General features: G+C 38.1%; 2 protein-coding genes across 3 annotated transcripts; one reads left to right on the forward strand and one right to left on the reverse strand.

Moving 5' to 3' along the window:
- Positions 1-1,306: 1,306 nt before the first annotated feature.
- LOC127951400 (zinc finger and BTB domain-containing protein 41-like) lies at positions 1,307-5,297 on the forward strand. Of its 2 annotated transcripts, XM_052549274.1 has the most exons (6): positions 1,307-1,438; positions 1,525-1,625; positions 2,016-2,122; positions 2,669-2,774; positions 3,105-3,192; positions 4,725-5,297. In XM_052549274.1, the coding sequence occupies exons 2-6, from the start codon at positions 1,606-1,608 to the stop codon at positions 4,770-4,772; spliced, it is 369 nt and encodes a 122-aa protein (XP_052405234.1). In that variant the 5' UTR covers positions 1,307-1,438; positions 1,525-1,605; the 3' UTR covers positions 4,773-5,297. The 2 variants fall into 2 exon arrangements, with proteins under 2 accessions (XP_052405234.1, XP_052405233.1); XM_052549273.1 differs by lacking the exon at positions 3,105-3,192.
- A 2,560-nt stretch (positions 5,298-7,857) lies between these two features.
- LOC127951537 (segment polarity protein dishevelled homolog DVL-3-like) lies at positions 7,858-25,112 on the reverse strand. The gene is made up of 15 exons (XM_052549483.1): positions 24,550-25,112; positions 20,778-20,847; positions 19,581-19,699; positions 19,344-19,459; positions 19,105-19,231; positions 17,237-17,330; positions 17,092-17,161; positions 16,760-16,899; positions 16,597-16,673; positions 16,434-16,501; positions 13,881-14,030; positions 13,233-13,364; positions 12,120-12,287; positions 10,945-11,148; positions 7,858-8,779 (listed from the first exon to the last, which is right to left on the reverse strand). Exons 1-15 carry the CDS (start codon positions 24,708-24,710, stop codon positions 8,454-8,456), a joined length of 2,022 nt encoding a protein of 673 aa, XP_052405443.1. The 5' UTR covers positions 24,711-25,112; the 3' UTR covers positions 7,858-8,453.
- Between the last annotated feature and the right edge of the window lie 522 nt (positions 25,113-25,634).

Genomic DNA, 25,634 nt, shown 5'->3' on the forward strand with positions numbered 1-25,634 from the left:
TGAAGATGAACACCGAGCCGAGCCAGATAATGACTCATTCTCGAGTCAAGAACCGTTTCTGTCAGACGCGTCCGATTCGTGAACCGAGGAGCTGATGATACTACGCATGTGTGATTCAGCGTGAAACAGACCAACACAGAGCGTCTGAACCGAACTGATTCTTTTGGTGATTGATTCTGAACTGATTCTGTGCTAGTGTTATGAGCCCAGCAGGTAAACCGAAGGCTTGAATCAAAGGCAATCATCGCAAATGATGCCATTAGGTTGAGCGCAAAAGAACTGGTGAACTATTTTTTTCAACCGGTTTATTGAATCAACCTGTCCAAAAGAACTACTGGTGATCCGAAAACCGATGCAGCCGGTTCTTCACTCGTGAACGAGTCAATCTTTCGTTCGTTATCTGGCTCGGCTAGGTGTTCATCTTCAGTTCTCTCTTCACATCAGTTCAGTCAGTGTACTGTTTGAGTAAATGAATTACTCCGGGATATTGGTTTGTTTGAACTCAGAGGGAGTGTCAGCCACATTAAAAAAGTGAACAGCTTAAGTCATTTGTGGATTAATGCGTATTGGAGACGCAAACCGTTTCAAACGATTCAGTTCGATTTGGTGAACTGGTTCAAGAAGATCCGGTTACATCGAATGATTCGTTCGCTAACCGGATATCACAAACTGCTTTGTTTTGAACTCTCTCTCACAACAGACACGGAAGAGAAGACACTGCTGAATAAAGTCGTAGTTTTTTCTATTTTTAGACCAAAATGTATTTTCGATGCTTCAAAAAATTCTAACTGACCCTCTGATGTCACATGGACTACTTTGATGATGTTTTTCTTACCTTTCTGGACATGGACAGTATACCATACACACAGCTTCAATGGAGGGACTGAGAGCTCTCGGACTAAATCTAAAATATCTTAAACTGTGTTCCGCAGATAAACGAAGGTCTTACTGGTTTGGAACGACATGAGGGTGAGTTATTAATTACATAATTTTCATTTTTCGATGAACTAACCCTTTAAAGACAACATGAGATTTGACAGTTGCATCCATCATTTCTTCCCTGTTAGTTCTGTCACAAGTCCTTCAGTCGTCCCCCTCATCTGGAGGAGCACATGATCTTACACAGGACATTCACAGGACAAACCCTTTAAAAGTGTGCCTACTGTGACGACTGCTTTAAGTCACGATTCACCCGTATGAAGCACCAAAAAAAATGTAATTTAGGTAAAACCTCTTTTGTTAATGAACCAGTAGAGTTGAGCTTGTGTTGAGCATTCATTTAATATTGACAAAGTGTCCAATATCCAGGACCCTTCCCTTGTGACATCTGTGGTCATCAGTTTAATGACACGGGCAACCGCAAGCCTCACATAGAGTGCACACACGGGGGGAAGAGGAAGTGGACCTGCATTCTGTGTGGCAGATCAGTTCGAGAGAGGTAAAAATGCTGAAACATTACCAAAACTGAATGCGAATGGATGTTTTGTTCAAATGCAAGCTGCTAATGTTTGAAAATCTTTTCAGGACAACCCTCAGGGCGCATCTAAGGGATCCATAGCGGGGAAAAACCTCACCTGTGCAGCATCTGTGGACTGAGTTTCGGTCATGGAAGCTCCTACAGGTCTGTGAGTAAGAACTGTAAAAATCTAAACATTATTACAACTTAAAATAACTGTTTACTATATGAATAGGTTTTAAAATGTGATTTGAGATGCAAAGCTGGGTTTTCAGCATTCACGTGATCTTTCGGAAATCATTCGAATATGCTGATTTGGTGCTTTAAATATTATTTAAGCTTAATATTTTGTCTTGCTTAGTATTTTTTGTGTGGAAGCAATTTTGTAACAACATGCATGTCTTTACTGTTTGTTTAATCCATTCTTGATCAATACATGTATGTTTAAATATAAGTATTAAAAAAAACAAGATTAAAAGTGATTGGTCAGAACAGGTCATGTGATAGTGTTATTTATTACAAGGGCCGTTGCTAGATTTTGTCTCTTTTTTTTTTTCAGGCTTCACCTCCGTGTTCTTCATGAGGACAAGCGCTATGAATGTGACGAATGCGGCAAAACGTTCATCCGCCACGATCATCTCAAGAAACACAAAAAAATCCACACCGGTATTATTTTTTTTTTGAGTCAAGATCTCAGAAACCCCATTTATAAATTGTAATAAATTACATTTTGACATACTATATCATATAGGTTTATTCAGGTTGCATCATTTTACCGTCTACTGTTGTGTCAGGAGCCCTTCTGTTTTAATGAGGAGGCCCACTGTTTTAAAACTGGGATTTAATGGAATAGTTCACACAAAAATGTAAATTCTGCCATTGTTTACTCACCTTAAAACCTGTATGACTTCATCTTTGGAACACAAAATAAAAAATATATTTTGAAGAATGTTGGTTATCAAACAGGTTTCCATTGACTTTCATTATATGATCAAAAATAGAATGAAAGTCAATGGGAACCAACATTTTGACTACGAAAATGTATATACCTATACCTGTAGGATAAAAAACTGGAATCCAACTTAAAAGTTATTATTTCACTATTAGACTCTCCGTATGAGATGCATCCTCCTTTTTAAGACTAATTAACACGTGTTTTAAAAATGCATCAAAGTGCATGTATGATAAGTCTTGTATTGTTTTTTTGTGTAGGGGAGAGAGCGCACCAGTGTGAAGAGTGTGGAAAATGCTTCCGACGTGCCGATCACCTGACTGTCCATTATAAAAGCATTCATCTGGGAGAGAAGATCTGGCGAAGGTTAGCAAAATCAATTTCAGAAACAAATTCTGAACTAATTTGTCACATTCTGGGTCTGCATGTTTCTTGTGTTTGAACTAAAGACGAAAGCATGTCTTTAGAGACCTTCATATGTTTGAGTGATGAAAGGTTGTGTGCCAAGCCCTTCTGTGGAGATAGTTTGGGTGTGTTATATGCAAACAACTAACTTTAGGCACACATCAACTTATTTAGTAAACTTTAAACATTAGAAAATGCTTAAAAACAAAGTCATGTGTGTCCACGTGTTGTGAACTGAGACCTATTGTTATTGTGATGATGATTTCATGATCATGTACTGTATCCTGACAGATATAAAGCAGTGGTGCATCAGTGTCAGGTGTCCAAGAAAGAGTTCAGGGGAAGACCAACCTTATGTCGCATTTCAGAACACATTCTGGTGAATTACACTACCATTCAAAATATTGTTTTTCCCCTGAAATAAATTATATACTTCAATTGATCAAAGGTGACAGAAAATACATTAATAATGCACTAATTTATGTATGGAGTTTTGAACTTTCAATCGATCAGAGAATCCTAAAAACAATGTTTCATAGTTTCTGCAAAATAATTCTAAATAAGTATTATTAATGTTTCTTGAGCAGCAAATCAGCATATTAGACTGATTTCTGAAGGATCGTGTGACACTGAAGACTGGAGGAATGATGCTGAAAATACAGCTGCACATCACAGAAATAAATGACATTTTACAATATATTCACAAAGAAAACAGTAATTTTAAATGTTAATAATATTTAATAATATTGCTGTTTTACTATCTTAGTGACAACCAATTATTTAAATCAAATCAACAATTAGAATAAAAAAATCCAACAAACAATAAAAAAATGTAACTAATAGATATTATTTGACTAGTCATTTTTTTTTTTCTGAAATATTTTTAAAATATGCAAATGAGTCATCGTTATTTAATTAACTATGTACTTATATGCATACTTCTCCAGAACAGAGGTTAGTAAGATTTTTACAGAGGAGATTTTCGTCATCTTATTATGACGCTTCGTAAATCAGCAAACACTGTCAGCAGCCAGAATTTCATTTTATTACAATGCTTTTAATGACACACGTTATTAACAAACCAATAACTGTGATATGTGAATAACTCAAACTGCTAATTTGTGGCTTATTTATAGTTATTAAGGTAGTTGTTACATTCAGGTATTGGGTAGGATTAGCGATGTGGAATATGGTCATGCAGAATATGTGCTTCATAAATACCAATAAACAGCAAATATGTTAATAATAGTGAAAGTGAAAGTGAAAGTGAAAGTGACATTCAGCCAAGTATGGTGACCCATACTCAGAATTTGTGCTCTGCATTTAACCCCTCCCGAAGTGCACACACACAGAGCAGTGAACACACACACACTGTGAACACACACCCGGAGCAGTGGGCAATAGGCATGCTGATAAACAACTAGTCAATAGTGAGAATTGGTCCCTTTACTAAAAAATAGTGTGTAAAATAAGGAAAACACATCCATGGACAGACAACTTAAGCATACAGATAGGATCAAAAGTCATCTTTGGTGGATGCATGTGTAGTGTTGTAGTACACGACCAAAGTATATTCATTATAAAAATAACCAAAAACTAAGAAATATCTTTGATATTAATGCTTTTAAGTCCTCTTGAGGACCCCTTGGAAGTTTGTTGAGGCCCCATAGTGGGCCCCTGTTATGCCGGTTCAGAAATTATTGAGGGAAATTATTGGTGAAATCTACAGGTGCAAGTAGACAGTTTAATTAAATAAACACCAGATGAAAAGACGGATAGCTCAAAAATAGACCAGTGCATGAAAAAAAAATGTGTTTTTGACTCTAACATCTCGCTTTAAGGGCAAATTGTGACATTTCTGCTCCACAATTTTTTCCTAATCCCATATTTTGTCCTCATCAACACGTCCAGAGCCCACCACAACACACCGAAGACCGTGCTGCATGGTGTGGCGGCTGACGTTTGTGTTCCCGTGACCCTCGTCCCCGTACAGATGACTGAGGGAAACGTTTGTGTAGAAAACGAGAGCAGTCTTACCTGGGAACGCTCCTGGGACTGGACTCGGCTACAGCTGTGCAAAACATGTGTAGTGCTGAACATATGCATTAATTCAGCACATGAAGTCATCAGTCTTTGTGCTGTTCTTAAAATGATGCATGTTGCTCTGAATTAGTTTTTGTAATTCAAAGCAAAGAAATGGTGGAAGGTCATGAAGGGGAATACAGAATATTCATTTTAAAAGTATTGCATTAGTATCATGAAATTATGACTTATCTTTTATTGTATATTGAATGTATGTGTGTGTATATTTCTGCTAATTCGATCCATAACCCGTGTGTCTGTGTTCATATAGGTGACATGGAAATAACCTGCGGTCGGTGTGTGAATGAATAATAGTTTCTGAATTTACCAGCCCAGACCAAAGTTTGCTTGTGTTTCTGTAAATAAAGCACCCTGGAGCACTGAGTTCAGGAAGTTATTTCATGCTGCTTGTTAAGAGCTTGTTTTTGTCCTGGATGTTCAGTCACATGGTGGGACGTTGGGGGGAAAAGTTCAAACGTTTTAGACACAACAATTTCAAACTATTTTTTAACTGGTTGGAGTTGTTATATCTGTTTAACCATGTTAGCCACAGCCAGACAACTAACAGTTTGAAAAAACTCTTAAATTAGAGATTATTGAACCTTAAGGAAAAAAAATGCATATGCAGTTTTTGTTATTACATTTAATACATCAGACCTTCATACAGTATGAAAGAAATAGTAGAAAATGATGCTCATACTCAATAACAAAGAACATCGGTTTTATTCAGAGGCCTAAACTGAGAACAAAAAGCCTGATGTGTGACATTTAATATCTGATTTTCTAAATCATGATGAATGTGTAAACCCAAGTCGATTCAGTGCAGTAGTTGTTCATCTTAAAATATAACAATATATCAACAGAAGGCATGTAGTAGATTGTGTGCAACAGATGTTTTGATCATGTTGATCATTTAGAGACCCAAGACACTTTATACAGTTAAAGATGGTTTTAATATAGCAGTGTTGTCTCTGTGCTGTGAGCGGTTGTTTGAGATGTAAGGTCAGCAGAATAAGGGTACAATATTTGGCCATTTCATTTGAAGTGTGTGACTGCCTCCCTGTGGTCAAACACCAACACACATTCTTGGCTCTCAACCGATTTGATCTGAAGCAAGGAAGCAAACTTAATTCATTTAAAACGTTTAACGACCAATCCACCGTTTCTTTCTCACTATGTAAAGAAAGATTGGATTGTTCTGCCCCAAAATAAGATACATTGACTTGTTTGGCTGCTATTTCATCTCAGGTGAAGTGCATGACCATGAGCTCTGTACTGGAGTCTGTTCTCTATAGTATTTATCTGTATATTATTTTTTCTCACCTTTGGATCACACGTTAAACTGATTCAAGGTTTCCAGTTGGATCATCTTTAGTCCTGGGGCCGGTGTTGTGCCGAATTTTGACCCCCTGCCAAATTATTACCCCCCTCGTTCAAATCGCTACCTGATTGTCTAATCCTAACCCCACCCCTAATCCTAACCCCTCCCCCAAACCTACCAATACTAGGGGGGGGGGGGGGGGGGGGGTAATAATTTGGTAATAATAATTGTTTTTTTTTTTTTTTTTACATTAGTGAACTTTAATTTGGAGCAAGATAAACTGGAGTGACTGTGTCAGACGTGTGTCACTTTTCTCACATCTGATGCATCTGATTGGTCCAACTTCAGTTTGAGATCACTAACCCAGAACATAATCTGCCCCGGAGCAGGTTAGCCGTGGAGTATGGGCATTGGCAATGAATGCTGCTAAAAGCCAAGCCACTTACATGGTACCTAAAACCCAGGATTGGTGTGAACTAACCTGAAACTTTCCTGACCAGCCAGCTAACCAACATTGGTTTCCATTCTGTGACGCTAGTTTAAAAGTGAATTTCTCCGTCTGATGTTTAGTAACAATAGCATTGAGGGAAAATAAATACCTTTCAATATAATCTATCAGTAGCAAAATATCCAATATTCATCAGAAACATCTCCAGATGCTCCTTCAAGGGCTGTTGAGTTGTTTAGTTGAGTTTAGTAGCCTACACACCCCTTTTAATATTTAATTTACAAATGAATGCAGTCTCAAACCGATATATACAATTTGACATAATTCCTGGCCTATGGAATTGTGTAATGAAATAGCGGTAACGGATGGTATACAAAAAGTATATTAAGTATGAGAGGGACTCGCTGTGGTTTTTCTGCTTTCTGCTTCTGACGTCATGAATAAATTACAACGCGGTATCCCTGCAGCTACTTTACGAGACCGACTGCAGATTAATAATAATATACTAATTCATTTTGTAATATTGTTGAATTCTTTTAGCTTGGACTGCTATTTTTCTTTGAAAAAAAATATATATAAAAAAGTGAATAAAACGATTCCAATTCAAATCTGTATTTATCTTCATGCCCATATATTTATAATAAATGCATCCTTTTGTTGGGGGTAAATGTCACCAAAACACCAAACTTACTTTTATTTTAGATTTGTAAACTTAATTCATTCTAAAAATATTTTCCCAATATTTTCTTTTACTTTGTGTTTGTTACTAGTTTTCAAGAATGAGGTCATTCCCTTTTTGAAAAATTTAAAATGTGACAATTTGGCAGCAAAAACTTTTTTTCCCATCCTTGCTTTCAAAAGGTAATAAAGCCTATTTGATTTGACATCCTAAAATGCTGCAAAATTAGATAATGAGCACTGTTGTGGGAGTCAATGCACTCCAATGTGGGAGTTATTCAGTAAACATCAAAAGACTTTCGAATCAAATTGTCCCAAACAAATACCAAAACTACCATTTTTAGTACTTGAAAGACAACCTTTTAAAGCTCTTAAAAGGTTGGTGAATATTAGCTGCAAACAATAGAAGCAGATGTGGACAGAGACACCACCTCAGAAACATCTGGATTTCAGATGAAGACGAGAACCTTCACATTCCACAAGCTGAAGCCATAAAACACACACAGACACAAGTGTACTCCGAGCATGTCATGATAAAACTATATTTATAAATTAAAAAAAAGAAATCCCCTTAACATGGTACTTCAAAAATTCTCCCAATAAAATATTGCTGACAAACACTGAAAAATATATTCTCAGTAAAAACAAGTTCCATGAATAATGAAATATCTGCATGAGACATTTACTGAGAGTAAAAAATATTAAAAAGGGAAAAAACTCCCAAATACGCACTAAAAAAGGGCAATAGAAATTTGGAAATGTTACATTTACGTCCTTGGTTGGACTACATTCACCTTGCATCCTCACACCCATATAGTGTTTTAACTAAATCCCATTCAATTATTGCTATTTCTCTCAAAATCTCTCTCTTTTTTTGTCCCATCATTCCATTTTCTCCAACAGCACATTTCCCACATATTTTGAGGGGATATTCGTAAGCATGAATTGTTTCCTTATGCTTTAGTAGACTAATTTCTAAGACCTAAGTGATGTTGGGGCTCACCAGCTACTGAATTTTAGGTCAGCACTAATCCTAATTCTAATTGGCTGCACTAGTAGGCCACGTTTTTTTTAAGGCAAACAACTGTTTGGGCACTTCTGCTTGCAACAGTCACATGATGTCGACGAAGAACTCCCCGTTGGCTGTGTTGCAGGAGCGTCGGGAGCCCGTGAGTTCGGGGGGAATGCTGGCGAGGTGGCGGCCGGACGGTGACCCCGGGCCGCCTCGTGCTGATCCCTGCTTCAGGCTGTAGCTGTGAGATCGTGAGCTGCGCACGCTGCCCTCGCTGGGCGGCACCGAGCGCTCGCTGGGGGCTCTGTCTCTGCGGAAGTCAAAGTCATGAGCGTCGCCCATTTCGCTTCCTCCTCCTAACCTGAAGTCTCCAGCTGCGGTTTTCCCCTCCGTCCTGCTCCAGCTGCAGTTTGAACCGCTGCTCCCTACGGACAGTAATGTTAACATGAGTGAGCTGCTGTTTGAGATTGTGAGCATTAGGGCTAACCGTTGAGGCTTGGTGGACCAAAATTGTATTAGTCAGTGTAATAAAACTATTTTTTAATTGCTTGCGCTCGCTGTTGTAAAACGGAAGCAGCTTTTTTTTTTATGGATGTGCTTTTTATTAAACTTCTCAATTACCGATGCAATGAAACAGGCATTAAACAGCTTGAGGGATCAAAGACAATGTTTTTGATACACCTCCGACTGTTTTATACACCGAAGATGACTTCAGGGTGAATAATTTATGGCTTAATTTAAATTTTTGGATAAACTAACCATTTAAAGGGATCCTCGTGTATTAAGACATGTATAGCTTGATATTACATAAATTATGTCTCTTATTGAAATATGTAATAGAAAACCCATGAAAAATGTATGTTATTTTAAAAAATCAACATCGTTATTACACTGTGGGGGGCGCCATTATTTTATGTGCACAGTACATTCTGCGTTGATGACTTCAAATGGTTGCACTCAGCGAGCTCCTAGCGCTTTTTATCGTGACAAAAAAATAAACTACTGATATGATACCACAGTGTGTGGCTTTGGGTTGTAATTTTCAGTCTCTTTCAGTAGCTGTAGTCATCATATCAGTATTTTATTTTCCGAGTTGTCTATTCCGACTTGTGTTGCGTGAAACTCTGTAACTGTGTGTATCCTTGCTTTACAGACATGAAAAATATATCTATAGACCAGGAAATGTCTACTTTAAATGAACCAATTAAAATGGAAAACAAATAGTATGTCATCCATATGAAACATGCATACAGGCTCATCCTCTACTGCAGAGTTGACGAATCAGTGTCGCTGACTTCATCTCTTAAATCGAAAACAAAGGAAGCACAAGTTTTTAAAAAAATTATTCAAATGTTAATGCAGCCATCTTACTGTTTTCCCACTGATACATTCACAATCCTTACTTCTGCCGGTGTGCTGAGGCAAAGTTTCTGCATGTGCAAGTGTTTATTAGGCTAGGCAATTAAAGGGATAACTCCAACCCAAAATGAAAACTGTCGTCATTATTCACTCGTCGTTCCAAACCCGGAAAAGCTTTGTTCGTCTTCACAACACAATTTAAGATATTTTGGATGAAAAACGGGAGGCTTGAGAGTAAAATACACGGTCAAGGTCCAGGAAAAACATGAAAAAGCATTATCAGAATAGTCCATCTGCCATCAGTGATTCAACCATAATGTTATGAAGCAATACTTTTTGTACATAAAGAAAACAAAAATAATGACTTTATTCTAGGGCTGTGCAAAAAATCGAATGCGATTTTCATACACATCTCATCAGTAAAGACGCTCCTGTAATTAGAAGTATATCTCCAACATGTGCGTTCAGATCAGGGTTGCCAGGTTTTCACAACAAATCCTGCCCAGTTGCTTGTTAAAACTAGGCCAAAACTAGCCCAATCGCGTTTCCGGGAGGTTCCCTGATAAAAATTGCTTCCCGGGGTTAAAATATGCATTTTTTGGAAGGGTTTCCCCGCATAAAAATCACATTTTAGGGGCTAAACATCACGTTATTGGTATTGGGGTTGCTTCAAACCGCGGACATGAAAAACCACCGCAGACTTGGCAACACAGGTTCAGGTGGAGCGGCAGTTACTGCACAGAGCCATAGTCTACCAACAACTAACACAAAATCACTTTTAAAATTGACAAAGAATCACCTGCGATTTTAACATCGATTTTGTGTAGATTGTCAGTGAATTACGGCTCGGTGTAGTAAATGCCAATCGGTGTTGCCAAGTCTGTGGTTGTTTTTCATGTCCGCGGGTCGAAGCGGACATGAAAGGATGCTTTTCACACTTTCCTGGACCATGTGAGTGTAACTTACTTGGCAGTTTATGGGACAGTCACAAGCCTCCCGGTTTTCATCCACAATATCTTAAATTGAGTTTCTAAGATAAACAAAGCTTTTATAGGTTGGAACGACAAGTGATTAATGAAAAAAAAATTTTTTTGGGGTGGAGTATCCCTTTAAAGGTGCTTAATAATGAATTAAATTGTTTATTAATAAATGTGCTCAACTAGTCAACTAATGCTTACAATGAACGACTACTAATCGACCAGAAAACTCTTTGTGATTTGAGGCGACTCACCTTCGCTGTGCTGGCTGCCTGCGCTGCCTCCACCGGCTTCAGAGAAGCTGTGAGCTGCATCCGGGAGCGAATGGGCTGCTGGGTACTGATAGGGGAACGCAGCGGGCCAGGGAGCTTCAGTGGGGTGAAGCAATGGAGCGAGAGTGTCCTGATCAGACGCCCCACTGGAGCCATCATGGTCTTGCAGAGAGAGATGGGCCATGTCTACAATAAAACCCAGCCATGTTGATAAGAGGGACTGCACAATGTAAAACAATGTACAGTGACTAACGGTAATGACGTTAACGAAAACTATGATGAAAAATATTCGTTGATGACCGTTTTTCAAGTTGTTATGACACTGACATCATTAGAAAATGTAACTACAATGACCAAATGCAGAAAATGAAATTAAAATAACTCTGTATACCCGAAATTACTCTGTATTTCCCCAAACCAAATACAAAAATGTCAACCTCCAACTAAAAGCTCCCAGACTTTTAGTCAACCAAAACTTGACTAAACAAAAAAAAACAGAAAAGCTTGACTAAATATGTTAAAAACTAAAAAAGACATCTGACACCGGACTAAAACTAAATTTAAAAGCAGCTGAAAAAATGAACACTAACAGTGATAAAGATGACTAGACTTTCACTGGGACAAATTAAGTGTTAGCCTCTGGTGAGCTAGAAATATAATTTTCCCTTGTACGGACACGACTACACTAATAATAGCACTGGAATATTTATACAACTACATAAACAATCATATACTGAACAACTGGAATAACTCAAACTAAAATAGCCCTTACTAGTGCACAATGAAGGAATGCAGTAGGTTTATTTAAATTTAAAATGGACCAGTACCAATTGTAAACAATGTCCTTCTCAACTGAAGTGACTCTTTCTTCTGTGAAGCACAACAGGAGATGTTTGGGAGAATCTCTGAGCTGCTCTCTTACAAACAATGAATGCATATTTAAGCTATTAATCCGTATGACTTCCACACTGGTCTTCGTCGACGCTAGTTCCCTGATGTTGGTTTAGTGCATCTAGGCCTTAAGTGGGCAGTTCTAGAAATAAGCTTAATATGATGGCTTTGTGAGAGGATTGAAAATTAAAGCCATAGCTCTCAAATGGCAAATCAAGTGTTGCATGTTATAAAGCACAGGACAGCTTTTTGGTAAAGTTACTTACTGCCAGAGAGATCTCCAAAGATGTAGTAGCACTGCTCTGAGAAGGTGATCTTGTTGACTGTGTGGCGGATGAAGCCGGCTTTCAACAGGTTGCTGGCGTACTTTCGCGCTTCACGGCGATCTGCAAACCCCTCCACGTGATGAAACAACCAGTCAACCACATCAGAGCCTGTAAGACAACATATGCACCAATTATATACAGCAACCCAATCATTCCCTAGTGTGATGTCTGAGAGTGTTACAAATTATCTAAATTATGAAAAAAATACATAAATGGGAGACTAGATTCTATCCATCAGTTATTGACTGGATTTCGGATTTGGCCGCAACTTGCAATGGACTACTGTAAATGACTGGAGAAGTCTGGCATATGTCTTTTCACTGCAAGAGTTATGAAATCAAAAACAAATATGTATACATGGATGGATCAATAAGATCAATGAACATGCATTTAAAAAAAAAAGATGAATTTTCATTTCATGCCGATTTTACACAGCTCTCTGTATCTCTGTAATACCTCCAGCAGCATGTCATTCAAATAAGATCACAACAATTTCCGTATTTTTCGGACTATAAGTCGCTCCTGAGTATAAGTCGCATCAGTCCAAAAATACGTGATGAGGTAAAAAACATATATAAGTCACTCTGGACTATAAGTCGCATTTATTTAGACCCAAGAACCAAGAGAAAACATTACCGTCTCCAGCCACGAGAGGGCGCTCTATGTTTTCAGTGTAGACTACAGGAGCACTGAGCAGCATAGAGCGCCCTCTTGTGGCTGGAGACGGTAATGTTTTCTCTTGGTTCATTTCTCTTGGTTCATGTCAAATTAATTTTGATAAATAAGTCGCACCTGACTATAAGTCGCAGGACCAGCCAAACTATGAAAAAAAGTGTGACTTATAGTCCGGAAAATACAGTAGCGAACTGTGATCGAAACATCCAATCGATTCTTAAATGGACACAATCCACATTCTTTCTTCATTTGTTCACTCAGATAAACATTTCAAGTAGGGATGTTGACTAAGATAATAAACTTCTAAATGTTAACTGATGCAAACTGTCATTTAAAAACACCGTCAGTAATTTTAAGCACTAAAAAGTGTGTCTTGACCTATAAAAGCATTGGCTATAGTGATCTTCAGCCACATTCGGTCTCGAACTTCCAGTCCTGAGTCTGGACAGGCCATTGCTTTTGCAACTGTTGCCATGTCGCTGTGGACGGACAGGTGGTAGTCATCAAATCCTGTGAGAACAACAACACACAGTTAACAAGAGCACAATACACAAAGCATCTGCCTGGCTGCGAGAAACCAGGACCTCCCATGTTCCACACCCAAATCTAAATATGACTCAAGTCCTCTCAATATAAGTCACTAGGGCTATTTTTTTACCTGTTTTGTCATTTGCCAGGTCCACTAATAAGTCTGATCACTTAGACAATTAATGGGACTTTCCTTAACAAGCTTCGATGATTTAAGAAAAACCTAAAGCATGATCTATAAGCATTTGTGAAATATTCTACTGTGAGCGGTTTGACAGTTTTTCATTTTCTGTCACTCCACCTGAGCATTTGAAATATTTATAACTAAGCATGTTTCCTACAAATTACTTGTTCACCATATGTAAAAAAAAAATTAAGCATTGTCGTCTATAACACAACTGTTGCGGGATGAAGTTAGGGGTCAAAATTTAGCCATAGCAAACAAATTTTCAATTCTGTGGCATAACGTGGCATCATGAGTGAAGAGAGGTATCTTACGCTCTGTTTCTGGGATGGAGCTGGAGATGGAAGAGCTGGTGGAGGTGACGGTGCTCATTGAAGGACTCATGCCGTAGGGAGGATAGACGCCCGTCATGGCTGCCGTATGGGACACCCAGGCTGCAGGGTCAATGGGCCGGATGGGCTCACCTGGGACAGAAGACGAACAGTACTCAACAAAGCAGTAAAGAACAGGTGAGTTTGAGCTTTCACCGCAACACGTTTACAAGGCTTCTTTAAAAATCAAGATGAACGATGACCGAGAATGATCTAAACCCTGTTGTTCAAACTGATACAGTATATTATTCAGTGGTTCTTTGCAGCACTTTAGGTTCTTCTTATAAAGAAACATTTCTTAACATTAAAAAAAGACACTGAGATACATCACTTCAAATCTTGTACTTTAATGTACCATTCAAATCCGTGTTTGGAGAGCTTTATCAGAGAAATATAACATCATATGATTTCAATATGTATGTGCACAATACCTTACAATTTGATGTTTTTGAAAAAAGGTCTCTAATGCTCAACAAGGCTGCATATATATATATATATATATATATATATATATATATATATATATATATATATATATATATATATATATATATATATATATATATATATGTATACACCAGTAATCAAAAATACAGTAAAACCAGTACTATTCTGAAATATTATTACACTTTTCTATCTGAATGTATTTTTAAATGTAATTTATTCCTTTGAACAAAGCTGAATTTTCAGCATCATTACGGCAGTCTTCGGTGTCACACGCAGAGATGTATAAAGTACTAGAGAACCATACTTGAGTAAAAGTACAAGTGCTCTATCAAAAAAGTGACTTGAGTAGAAGAAGAAGTGCTCTTTAAGCACCACACTTAAGTAGAAGTACTAAAGTATTCAACATTTTTTGTACTTAAGTATTGCAAGTAGTCTATTTTAAAATTTACTACTCAAGTACTGAAAGTAAAAGTAGAAGTATTGTGTTATGTAGCTATTAAAGAAAATAGTCAAAAGTTTGAACATATTGTTTTTACTATTTCAAATGATTAACCTAAAGGACAATCACAATTCCTTTGACTGTAACTTTTTGTAAACAAAAAACAGTTAGTAGGGTCAGTTAGCCCAATTTGCAAAATGATGTCATTACTAACTTACCCTCATGTTGTTTCAAACCCATAAGACATCAGAGGGTCATTTAGAATTTTTTGAAGCATCGAAAATACATTTTGGTCAAAAGATAGCAAAAACTACGAATTTATTCAGCATTGTCTTCTCTTCCGTGTCTGTTGTAAGACAGTTAAAAACAAAGCAGTTTGTGATATCTGGTTCGCGAACGAATCATTCGATGTAACCGGATCTTTTTGAAACAGTTCACCAAATCGAACTGAATTCGCGTCTCCAATACGCATTAATCCACAGATGAATTAAGCTGTTAACTTGTTTAATGTGTCTGACACTCCCTCTGAGTTAAAACAAACCAATATCCCGGAGTAATTCATTTACTCAAACAGTACACTGACTGAACTGATGTGAAGAGAGAACTGAAGATGAACACCGAGCCGAGCCAGATAATGACTCGTTCACGAGTCAAGAACCGTTTCTGTCAGACGCGTCCGATTTGTGAACCGAGGAGCTGATGAGACTGCACATGTGTGATTTAGCGTGAAGCAAACCGACACACAGAGAGTCTGAACCGAACTGATTCTTTTGGTGATTGATTCTGAACTGATTCTGTGTTAATGTTATGAGCCCATGTGCAGTCAGCGCCAATGACGCCATTGCATCGAGCGCAAAAGAATCGGTGAACTGTTTTCTTCAACTGGTTTATTGAATCGAACTGTCAGAAAGAACTAACGTTACTGGTCATCCGAAAACCGATGCAACCGGTTCTTGACTCGTGAACGAGTCATTATCTGGCTCGGCTCGGTGTTCATTTCTCTCTTCACAGCAGTTCAGTCAGCACGCGCAGTCTCGCTTGATTCACTCAATGATGTGCCAGCTTCATCAAACCTGCCATCTACAGTTCTGGCAGTGGTTTGTAATGGAATGATTCGTAACATTATTATAATTGTAACGAGTAACGATGCAGCACATAAAAAAATATCGGAGTAAAAGTATTAAACTCAGCGAAAATATGTACCGAAGTAAAAGTGGAAGTAGGAGAAAAAAATAATACTCCAGTAAAGTACAGATACCGCCTTTTAGTACTTAAGTACAGTAGTGAAGTAGTTCTACTTCGTTACTATACATCTCTGGTCACACGATCCTTCAGAAATCAGTCTAATATATCGATTTGCAGCTCAAGAAACATTATAATTATTATTATTATTATCAATGTTGAAAACATTTATACGGTTTTTTTTTCTTTTTTTTTTAAATCAAATAGAAAGTTATATATTTTTTGTAACATTAGTATGTAATAATTTATTCCCTTCTCCACAAAAACAAAAAACAAAACAAAACAAAAAAACTTACCATCTCTGCTGATGACAGTTTATCTTTCTGTGTAAATGATTGTGTGAGAAGGAAAAAAAAATGAACACTCACTCCTTGGCAAAGCAAAGCAACTGTTTGGGTTTGGGTCCCAGCATTTGGCCACAGTAAGCGACACGGGTCTGCAAAAAAAAGAAATGGGTGCAGCTGTTAACACACTTTTGTTGATAAGCTAAACACATCCCATATAGCTTGACTGTTTTGTAATGTGACTCACCCAGGCTTATGCACGATCTCCCTCAGCACTCGTACAGCATCATCATTGCACATGTTCTCAAAGTTGATGTCATTCACCTGTGAGAAAAATCAGAAATCTGCACTGCTGCAACCAGAGTCTGTGTCAGATTCTGATCTTAAACACGTCCCTATCCAGTCCTCACCTGCAGCAGCATGTCCCCGGGCTCGATCCGCCCATCGGCCGCCACCGCTCCACCCTTCATTATAGAGCCGATGTAGATGCCTCCATCACCGCGCTCGTTACTCTGACCAACAATACTGATGCCCAGGAAGTTATACTTCTCTAAATGAGTTAAACCAAGAGAGACTTATAGCAACATAGTTCTTATATCAGAGTCTTCGGGCAGAAAACTAATCATTTATGCCCTTTACAATTATACAGAACCAATTTAATTAAAGCAATAAGGCACTCACGGCTGTATTTTATTGTTCATATAATCAGAGTTTAATTAAAAAGCAACAAAAGCAGGCTCACCCATATTTAAAGTGACAGTGATGATATTCAGCGACATAGTGGAGTCAGTGATGCTACTGAAAGATGAAGACTGAAGAAAGAAAGACACATTCAGGATGTTTTCTAGATTGTATTAGACACTTGAGAGGTCTGTCTGCTGTCTCACCCTCTCCATTTGCTGGGCTTTGGGTTTGCGTCTCCGCCGACGGTGTCGTCTCATCAGCCTGGACGAGCCGCTTTGCTCCGTAACACTGCTGAAGCTAAAGAACGAATGGCACAATATAGTGAGTACATGAACTTCCCATGAGAGTCACAGGCAATGTGAATCATTATTGATCACCAGGGATAGGAATCAGAAAGATTTAATAGAGATAGTTCACCCGAAACTGAAGATTGTGTCACCCTCGAAATGCCATAATATGAAGATATTTTTAATGATATCAGAGAGACTTCTGTCACTCCACTGAAAGATTTAACTCCCCCAAAACTTTGACGTTTCACCTTTTTTTGAAAGTGAAAGTGACATACAGCCAAGTATGGTGACCTATACTCAGAATTCGTGCTCTGCATATAACACATCCAAAGTGCGTGCACACAGACACACACACACACCCATGTTTATTTTTGTGAAAAGTGGGGACATCCCATAGGCGTAATGGTTTTTTTAATGTAGAAACTGTATATTCTATGGCCCTTCACCAACCCTAACCCTAACCCTCACAGGAAACTTTGTGCATTTTTACTTTCTCAAAAAAACCTCATTCTGCATGATTTATAAGTGTTTTGAAAAATGGGGGCATGGGTTATGTCCTCATAAGTCACCCTCTCCTTGTAATACCTGTGTCGTACCCATGTCATTATACAGAGTTGTGTCCTGATATGTCACAAAAACAAGAGCACCCGGAGCAGTGGGCAGCCATTTATGCTGCGGCGCCCGGGGAGCATTTGGGGGTTCAATGCCTTGCTCAAGCGCACCTAAGTCGTGTTATTGCCGGCCGGAGACTCGAACCCATAACCTTAGGGTTAGGAGTCAAACTCTATAACCACTAGGCCATGACTTCCCTCTTGAATGAGAAATGATTGATTTATGAAAAACAGATGCTGCTGTTTTTCAACGGAGAGAGAAATGTCGCAGATTTAATAAAAAAAAATAATAATACAGAAGGTGAACAAATGTCATACAAGTTTGGAATGACATTAGAGTGAGAAAATGATGATCGAGTTTGTATTTTTGGATCACTTTAACAGCTCTGAGGCAGCTTTCTTTTTCCAAGTAATGACTTTCAGTACTTTTCAGGGAGCAGCCAATAAATTATATTAATGAAAATACTAAACCAATACCAAATACCAATCAAATTAGGGCTGCATTGTACATTGCATTGTTTTAATTGTGGTCATGATTTCTGCTTCTCTCCGCTTGTTAGGCATAACAGTCTGCGATATTTGCCCAAAGGTTGTTTATCCAGCAAAGGTTTCATTTTAATTTGGCATTATCTTGCATTGGTTACAAGCCTCCACAAGCTCTTATGGTTGCCAGATGTCAAAAGTTTATATCTCTAAACAGAGATTTTCTCTTAAATTGTTACACACTCTAGATGACTTAAAAACCGCTGAGAACAGCTCAACAGCTAGTCTAAGTTCTTTCATCAGGCCCTTTACGCTGCTTGCTGTGAAATGCGCTGACTTTCCCTTGATTTGAGCCTATCTGACATACAAATCAATACCCGTGATTATATTTCTGAGCAAAATAATCATGATTAACCATTATTGCACAGCCCTATTCAATGCTCAAAACATTAAGGAAAGTTTTTACATTTCCTAATCATCGTTAACAAGCACCTCTCTTACCATAAAATGACCAACCCTAACAAACTGGGATTCCCAGGCCTATCAATAGCATTAACATACATTTATTTAAAACTATGATTACCCACACCTGCTTGTCAAATGGCTCAAGTCAGAGCTCTCGCTAAACCACTGGGGCTCGCCGTGGTCGTAATCATATTGAGAAGGAACAAATGCTGTGAGACTCACCGGCTGGTGGAGCCGTCATCCGAGTCGAAACAGCTGCTTGATTCCAGTTCGCTGCTCATGAGGGAAGAACGGCTGTCACTGATCTCATAACCTCTGCCGCCCCGTGAGTAGCCATTCTGCCTTCCTCCTAGATCAATTACCACTGATATTAATGCTTAGCTGTTCCAAATATTTAAATGTGAACTTTTACTGATGGCATGGTAAGACATGCACAGTGAGATGAGAGTGTTGACACGCACCCGAGTGCTCATGGGAGTGTTTCCTGCGCGATCGGTCCCTCTCCCTCCTGTGGGACACCACAGAATCAGTCTCCGTCTCATCGTCCACGCCGTGCCGGCTGCCTGCAGCCTTGGGGCTGTGTGCAAGAGAAAGAGCACAGAAACAAAAGACCGTGAGAACACGCTCCTTGTTTTGAGTTTTACTGCCAACTTGTGATTGGATCTGATCATTTGTATAACACAGCAAAACAAGCGTACTGGAAGGACGGGGGTCTGGAGTCTCCAATGCCTTGGCTTCTCTCGTAAGACGGCGGCCGCTCGGACTGACTCTCTGCCACCGAGCATCCATCGGAGTTAGAGCCGTCTGATGACACCAGCTATCAACACACACAGAAGCAATGATATGCAGTTCACAGTGACCTGAAGTGGTTATATGTGAATCAATACATGGTTAATATTATATTACAAAACCCAAATCTTCATACATAGCCTATAAAGTGGTTCCAGATCCCAAGAGAACTTTGACTATGGTGGGTCAAGCAACATTTAAAAACAGAGCAATAGAAAGGCAAATTAAAGTGATTCTAGTTTAAAACAAGACCTTGTTTTTGTATTCATGCTGGTAAAAAAAAAAAAAAAAAAACTTTTATACCATTTTCAAAAAAAGTCTACATTTCATATCTGTATTTTTACAAAATCATGAAATATTAATGTTCTTTTGGAGTGCTGCACCACATGACGTTTTGCAACCTGAACTAACCTTGCCTTGTCACTAAAAGCTTAAACTATCTGATATTATAAGAGACTTTATTGACTTGGGCTACAAAATATTCATCCAATCACATCCCTCAGCCCGAGTGCTATGATAGGCTGCACTACCTGCATGTCAACATATGTATTTTGCACCCATCCGTGCACACAGTTCATGCAAACATGATACACCAACAGTGCACGCTATTACAATATTTTAAAAACGCTTTACAAAATATCTATGTTTTTCATAATCATGGTTTTCGAATACTGCTTGGATCACTGGCTGCTCATCTAAACCAGTCACGTTCATCTCTCCTCTTACTGGTGTGAGGAAATCGGAAAGCCATTTGCACTTACCCCAAAACTGCTTTGTTTAAATAGTAATATACTAATCGTGTGTCTGTTTGTGCGTGTGCTATCATTCAGAATGAAAAAGATGTTCTTTGTGGTTGCATGCCATTTAAATATAAACGAGTCGCTCATTAGACGAAGCTTATGCAGCATACCAAAGACACAGAAGTGAACCTTAAGCAGGGATGACTGGCAGACTCTTTGAAAGATACAAACACAGCAGAGCCAGCGCTCAAGAGAACCAGGAATGCACTGAATTAAAAGGCTGATCTATTATGCAAGAAACACCAGGGATTGGGAATTAAGATGCAGGACTAGATGGGATGTGTGCCTGTGTGTTTCTGTTCTCACCCAGCAAATCACACGGCCATTGTAACAGGGAAGTTTTGCATTGTCGTCGGTGATTTCCTCCTTGACCACCCTGCAGAGAAAAAAAATCAGAACAGACAGACAGGTCTTATTTTCCAACCACAGCCTGGGTGCGAACTGCAAAAAAGAAAGCTCAGCTTTAGAGATCCCCAGAGTGTCTGGCTGGGAATAAATTAGAATAACTAAAAGAGATAATGCCATTAGATGAAGGAAAGGACGGTTTGGATCAGAAACGCATAATAAATCAGATAAACATGCACACACACGTGCTCACAGAACACACAAAGGACTGAACGCAGGGAGACTCCAGAAGATAAGATCCTAAACTCATGAATCCAAAGATATTTCAGTTTTACAATGTAGATCTGTATGAAAAGCCCTGTTTGTTCAAAAGCTCATATGTAAAACTAGCACAAGCTTACAGCATTTACAACCAGAGATTACAGCATTTACAACCAGAGATTGTAACATGACACTCCGAAACAGATCATTTAGATTCCACTATCAGTTTGTAAAACATACAACAAAAATGTATATAAATTCCTACGAGGCAAACAATAAATTTAGGTTTCCCACTCTTTATGACCTTTACTTTGACATGTAAACAATGCTTACAAATTCAATAATCCTGTGGTGTGGTGAACGTGTGCAAAACGTTTGTTTTTTTTTTTATAGAAATTAATACTTTAATTGACATTTAGTAATTTTGCAGACACTTTTATCAAAAGCGACTTAAAATTGGGGGATACGTAAAGCCATTCTTCTTAAAGAGGCAAACAGACAAAGGAAGTGCTTGTAATATCAAGTTTTAGACATTGTTCAAATAAGTACAAGCTAGAAAGAAAATAATTAAATAAAGAGAAATTATTATTAAAAATTTTTTTATGATGAAGTCAAGTAGCTTCGAAAGAGATTAGGGTTTTTTTAGCTGTCGCTTGAAAAAAAACTTTAATTTAGCGAGGATGCATTAAACTGAAAGTAAGAAAAAGGATTTTTACACTGACACAAAATATTTCTATTTCACTTTTGAACTTTCTACTTATATAAGAAATCATGGAAAAAATTATATACATATATTTATATAGACACACACACACACAGAGACAGATAATAATCATGAGCACCAAATCATCATATTAGAATGATTTCTGAAGGATCAAGTGACACTGAAGACTGGAGTAATGATGCTGAACATTCAGATCTGCATCACAGGAATGAATTACTTTTGAATGTTTTAAATTAGACAACACCTATTCTGACTGTTTTTACTAATTCTTTTATCAAAGAAATGCAGTCATGGTGAGCATAAGAGAACTTTTTATGAACATAAACAAATCTTACTGACCCAAAATAATATGTACTATAGTTTATGTATATTATAATTAATATGTATAGTTGGATCATGCAGTATAGTATGTCAACTTTCCAAAAGTGAAAGGTCTTCACCAAGGGACAAGTCAAAATTATTTACTGTGATATTTAAAACCATGCTACAGATGCTTAATATTTTGAAACCAGAGTATTTTGTTATTCTGCACTACCTGTTTGATGTGCACACAGCAAAAAAATGAAAAAAAAAAACACTAATCCAATAACGGCATTTAAAAATGTGTAAAAAGACTCTTTGTTGTGTTGACAGACATGTAAAACATCAATAGAGAAAGATTCAATTGAGCTATTCATTTCCATTTGGCAGAAATCTGAGACTGCCCCTTCAACGACGAATGTCTTTAAGCTTTTAATGAACTTTTTTGAAGGGGAGTTGAAGGGAGTGGAACGGGACGATCAAACTACGACATATTTCACTTGGGAAGGTTGTAAAGCTGCCAGCGCTGAAGCGATCAGGGCATTCCAGTCACTGCCTGCAGTTGTTCCAAGTCAACATTCTTGGGCCTAATGCAACAGACAGACAAGACAAGAACACTAGCCAGTGCTCCCAATCAGACTTATTCACAAGCTTGGGGTTATATATAACGCACCTTTAAACCAGAAAACAAATATGAAGCCAAGTTTCACAACATTTCCAGTTACTTCAATCTACAAGTAACTATTGGCCCGACAAGCTAAACATATTGTAATGATGCAAAAAATAATAAAGAAAAAGCTCTAAAAAGTCAATCTCAAAGTCAATTCGTTTTCATGACCTTTCGAAATAGTCATGATGATTGACAAATGATTTCTTATTTTATGAATAATTTAATCTCGAGATATTGCTGGGAAGATTTTAATGAATCTATTTGATGAACGATCACACTGTAATATATGAAATACACACTATCTCCAATAAGACATTCCAAACACTACCTTGCAAGCAAGATTTACTCTTTACAAGCACTCACGATGAGTAATATCCAATTAATTATATGTTTAAATTATATTCCTTAACTAATTTCCATAATGTACCACACTTTAAAATCCCTTGATACTTCCAGGTTTTCCATGACTTGGCAAACAATTAATTGCATACATAATAAACGTTTTTGTTTACATAATATATGCATGTGTGTGTGTGTGTGTGTGTGTGTGTGTGTGTGTGTGTGTGTGTGTGTGTGTATGTATGTATGTATGTATGTATGTATATATATGTATATATATATATATATATATATATATATATTTATATATATATACGCATACATCTATATATATTTAAGAAAAATGTTACATTTATATATTAAATATATTATATAAATTATATAAATATATATACACACTTGTAAATATTTAAAAATATATATGCTACATGTGTGTGTATTTAAATATACATAACTATACACAGTACACACACATATATTATGCAAACAAAAACTTTAATTTTGAATTCGATTAATCGTTTGACAGCACTACCCTGGTCTACTTATCCAAATATACAAAGTATGCTTTTAAATGCCTAATCAAGGCATAAATAAGAGGTCAGAGAGTTCACATGAACTCCAAAAGGCATAGGGATTGAAACTTGGAAAAGTGAGTCTATGGCTAATGACCAAGGCCACACCATAAATAACGTTAAACGCGTTTAAAATTCCATAGAAACGCACCTCGAATGTTTTCATCATTTTGGGGAGGGGGGGGGGGGGTGTTTGGGGACATATGGCCGTTGAACGGCGCATGCGCACTGCACATTCAAATCTATTCTACTGTACTTCTGTGCTTTTGAATCGAGGTGGAACATTCCTCAAAGATTTGGTTTAACGGTTTAGTTTCGGCGATACTCGCGGAGGTCTTTGTAAAAAAAAAGAAAGAAAAGAAAATACTTTAGGAACACATATCTGAACATAACAAGAATAAAGAAACCCCAAAACCAAGAATGCTTTTGGTGTAGCCATGGCAATTTAGACTGACGCTGAAGAACATTCAAGAAGAAAGGATCCAAAACTACTCCCTCCTGTGTTACTTTGACTGCGGTCACCAACCATCCACTAACTAACTAACTGCTCCCAAAACTCGTGCCGACAGGCCAAAAGCCATATTTGAGGGTAATCCAGCTTTAAAATGGATGCCGTCGACAATTGAAAAGGACCTAACATTCACCCCTGCTGAACCCCGCACACACAACACGGTTCATTTGACTCCTTTCACACACACTTGTGACCAACACAACTAATAAAATACATTACAACAGCCTCTGAAAAATCACGGCTGTTGATCCACGATCCAAACAAGGAGTTAAATTGTGCGAAGACCATGAATTGTGCGTTAAAACCCGAGAAATAGACGCAGAAGTGCGAAGAAAGCGAATGTACGATAGGCTCACCCGAAGTCATCGTCCATAGATTTAAAGAAAAACTTGAAGTTTGGTTTCTTGAGAGCGTTTTTCAGGTCCAAAAGGGTGACCCTCTCGGCAGGGATGGGCAGTTTGACCAGGTATGGAGTTTCCTGGTCGTCGAGATGGTAGATTACTTTTGTCTCCCCCATTGCAGACCGCTGGGGAGAAGTGTATGGGGGTCATCCAGCTCAGGGGCCCCTCAGATGCCCCTCCACAGTGCGCTTCTGCTCGCTTCCACCCGCCAGTTGACTTTTTTGTTAATCCCGTCCTTTCTTCCTCTGGAGTTCCCAGGAATCTTCTATATCAGCGCGATTATTCCGTGAGCTGAGGGGTTTGAAAGGCGATTAATGACCCATATACTCTTATTTCACGGCGTCCCTCATGTTGAGAAAGGAGTATAGTGCGTGAAATACGTGATAACGACGCTTATTTTAGTCAGGAATGCCGTGTCTTCTCGGAGAGCTTCCCCGTGCTCTCCTTCCAGAGGGTTTTGTATTGCTTTCATTGACGCCGAATGCCCGGGGTCACGCGCTCCCTCTAGCGGAGAGGCGTGGTGGGTGTCAACAAAAAGTTACTTGGGGTCATTCCATTTGGAGAGTGGGGTAAACTGGGCCGCGCACCTAATTTGTCCTCTAGGCATGGAGAATATGTATCTAAATATATGTCTAATATCACCTAGAATCACATACACTGACACTTCTGAAAAAAAGCTGTTCCTGTGACACAACATAACCTGAATAAACTGTGTCATGTCTAGAGAAGTCATGAAGTGTCATTGAAGTACATATGAATAATCTAAATTCAAACACAATAACTGTTTAAGTAATAGTTATAATTTAAGTGTTTTCCCATTCTAAAATCTTATCATACGTACCATTACGCTTTACTATAATATATCTACAAAAAAGCAGAGATTTATATTTCTTAAAATATTTTAATGTGTGTTTGCGCGCTTGTGTTTTGGTTTTCTAATAGCCAGACAAAACATTTATAAAATCCTATAGGGAAACTAAAAGAAAACCTAAGACATTATTATTGCATGTAATTGCAAAATTTTAGTGAACAGTGCTGGG

This window comes from Carassius gibelio, chromosome B2, assembly GCF_023724105.1.
Source record: "Carassius gibelio isolate Cgi1373 ecotype wild population from Czech Republic chromosome B2, carGib1.2-hapl.c, whole genome shotgun sequence".
NCBI lineage: Eukaryota > Metazoa > Chordata > Actinopteri > Cypriniformes > Cyprinidae > Carassius > Carassius gibelio.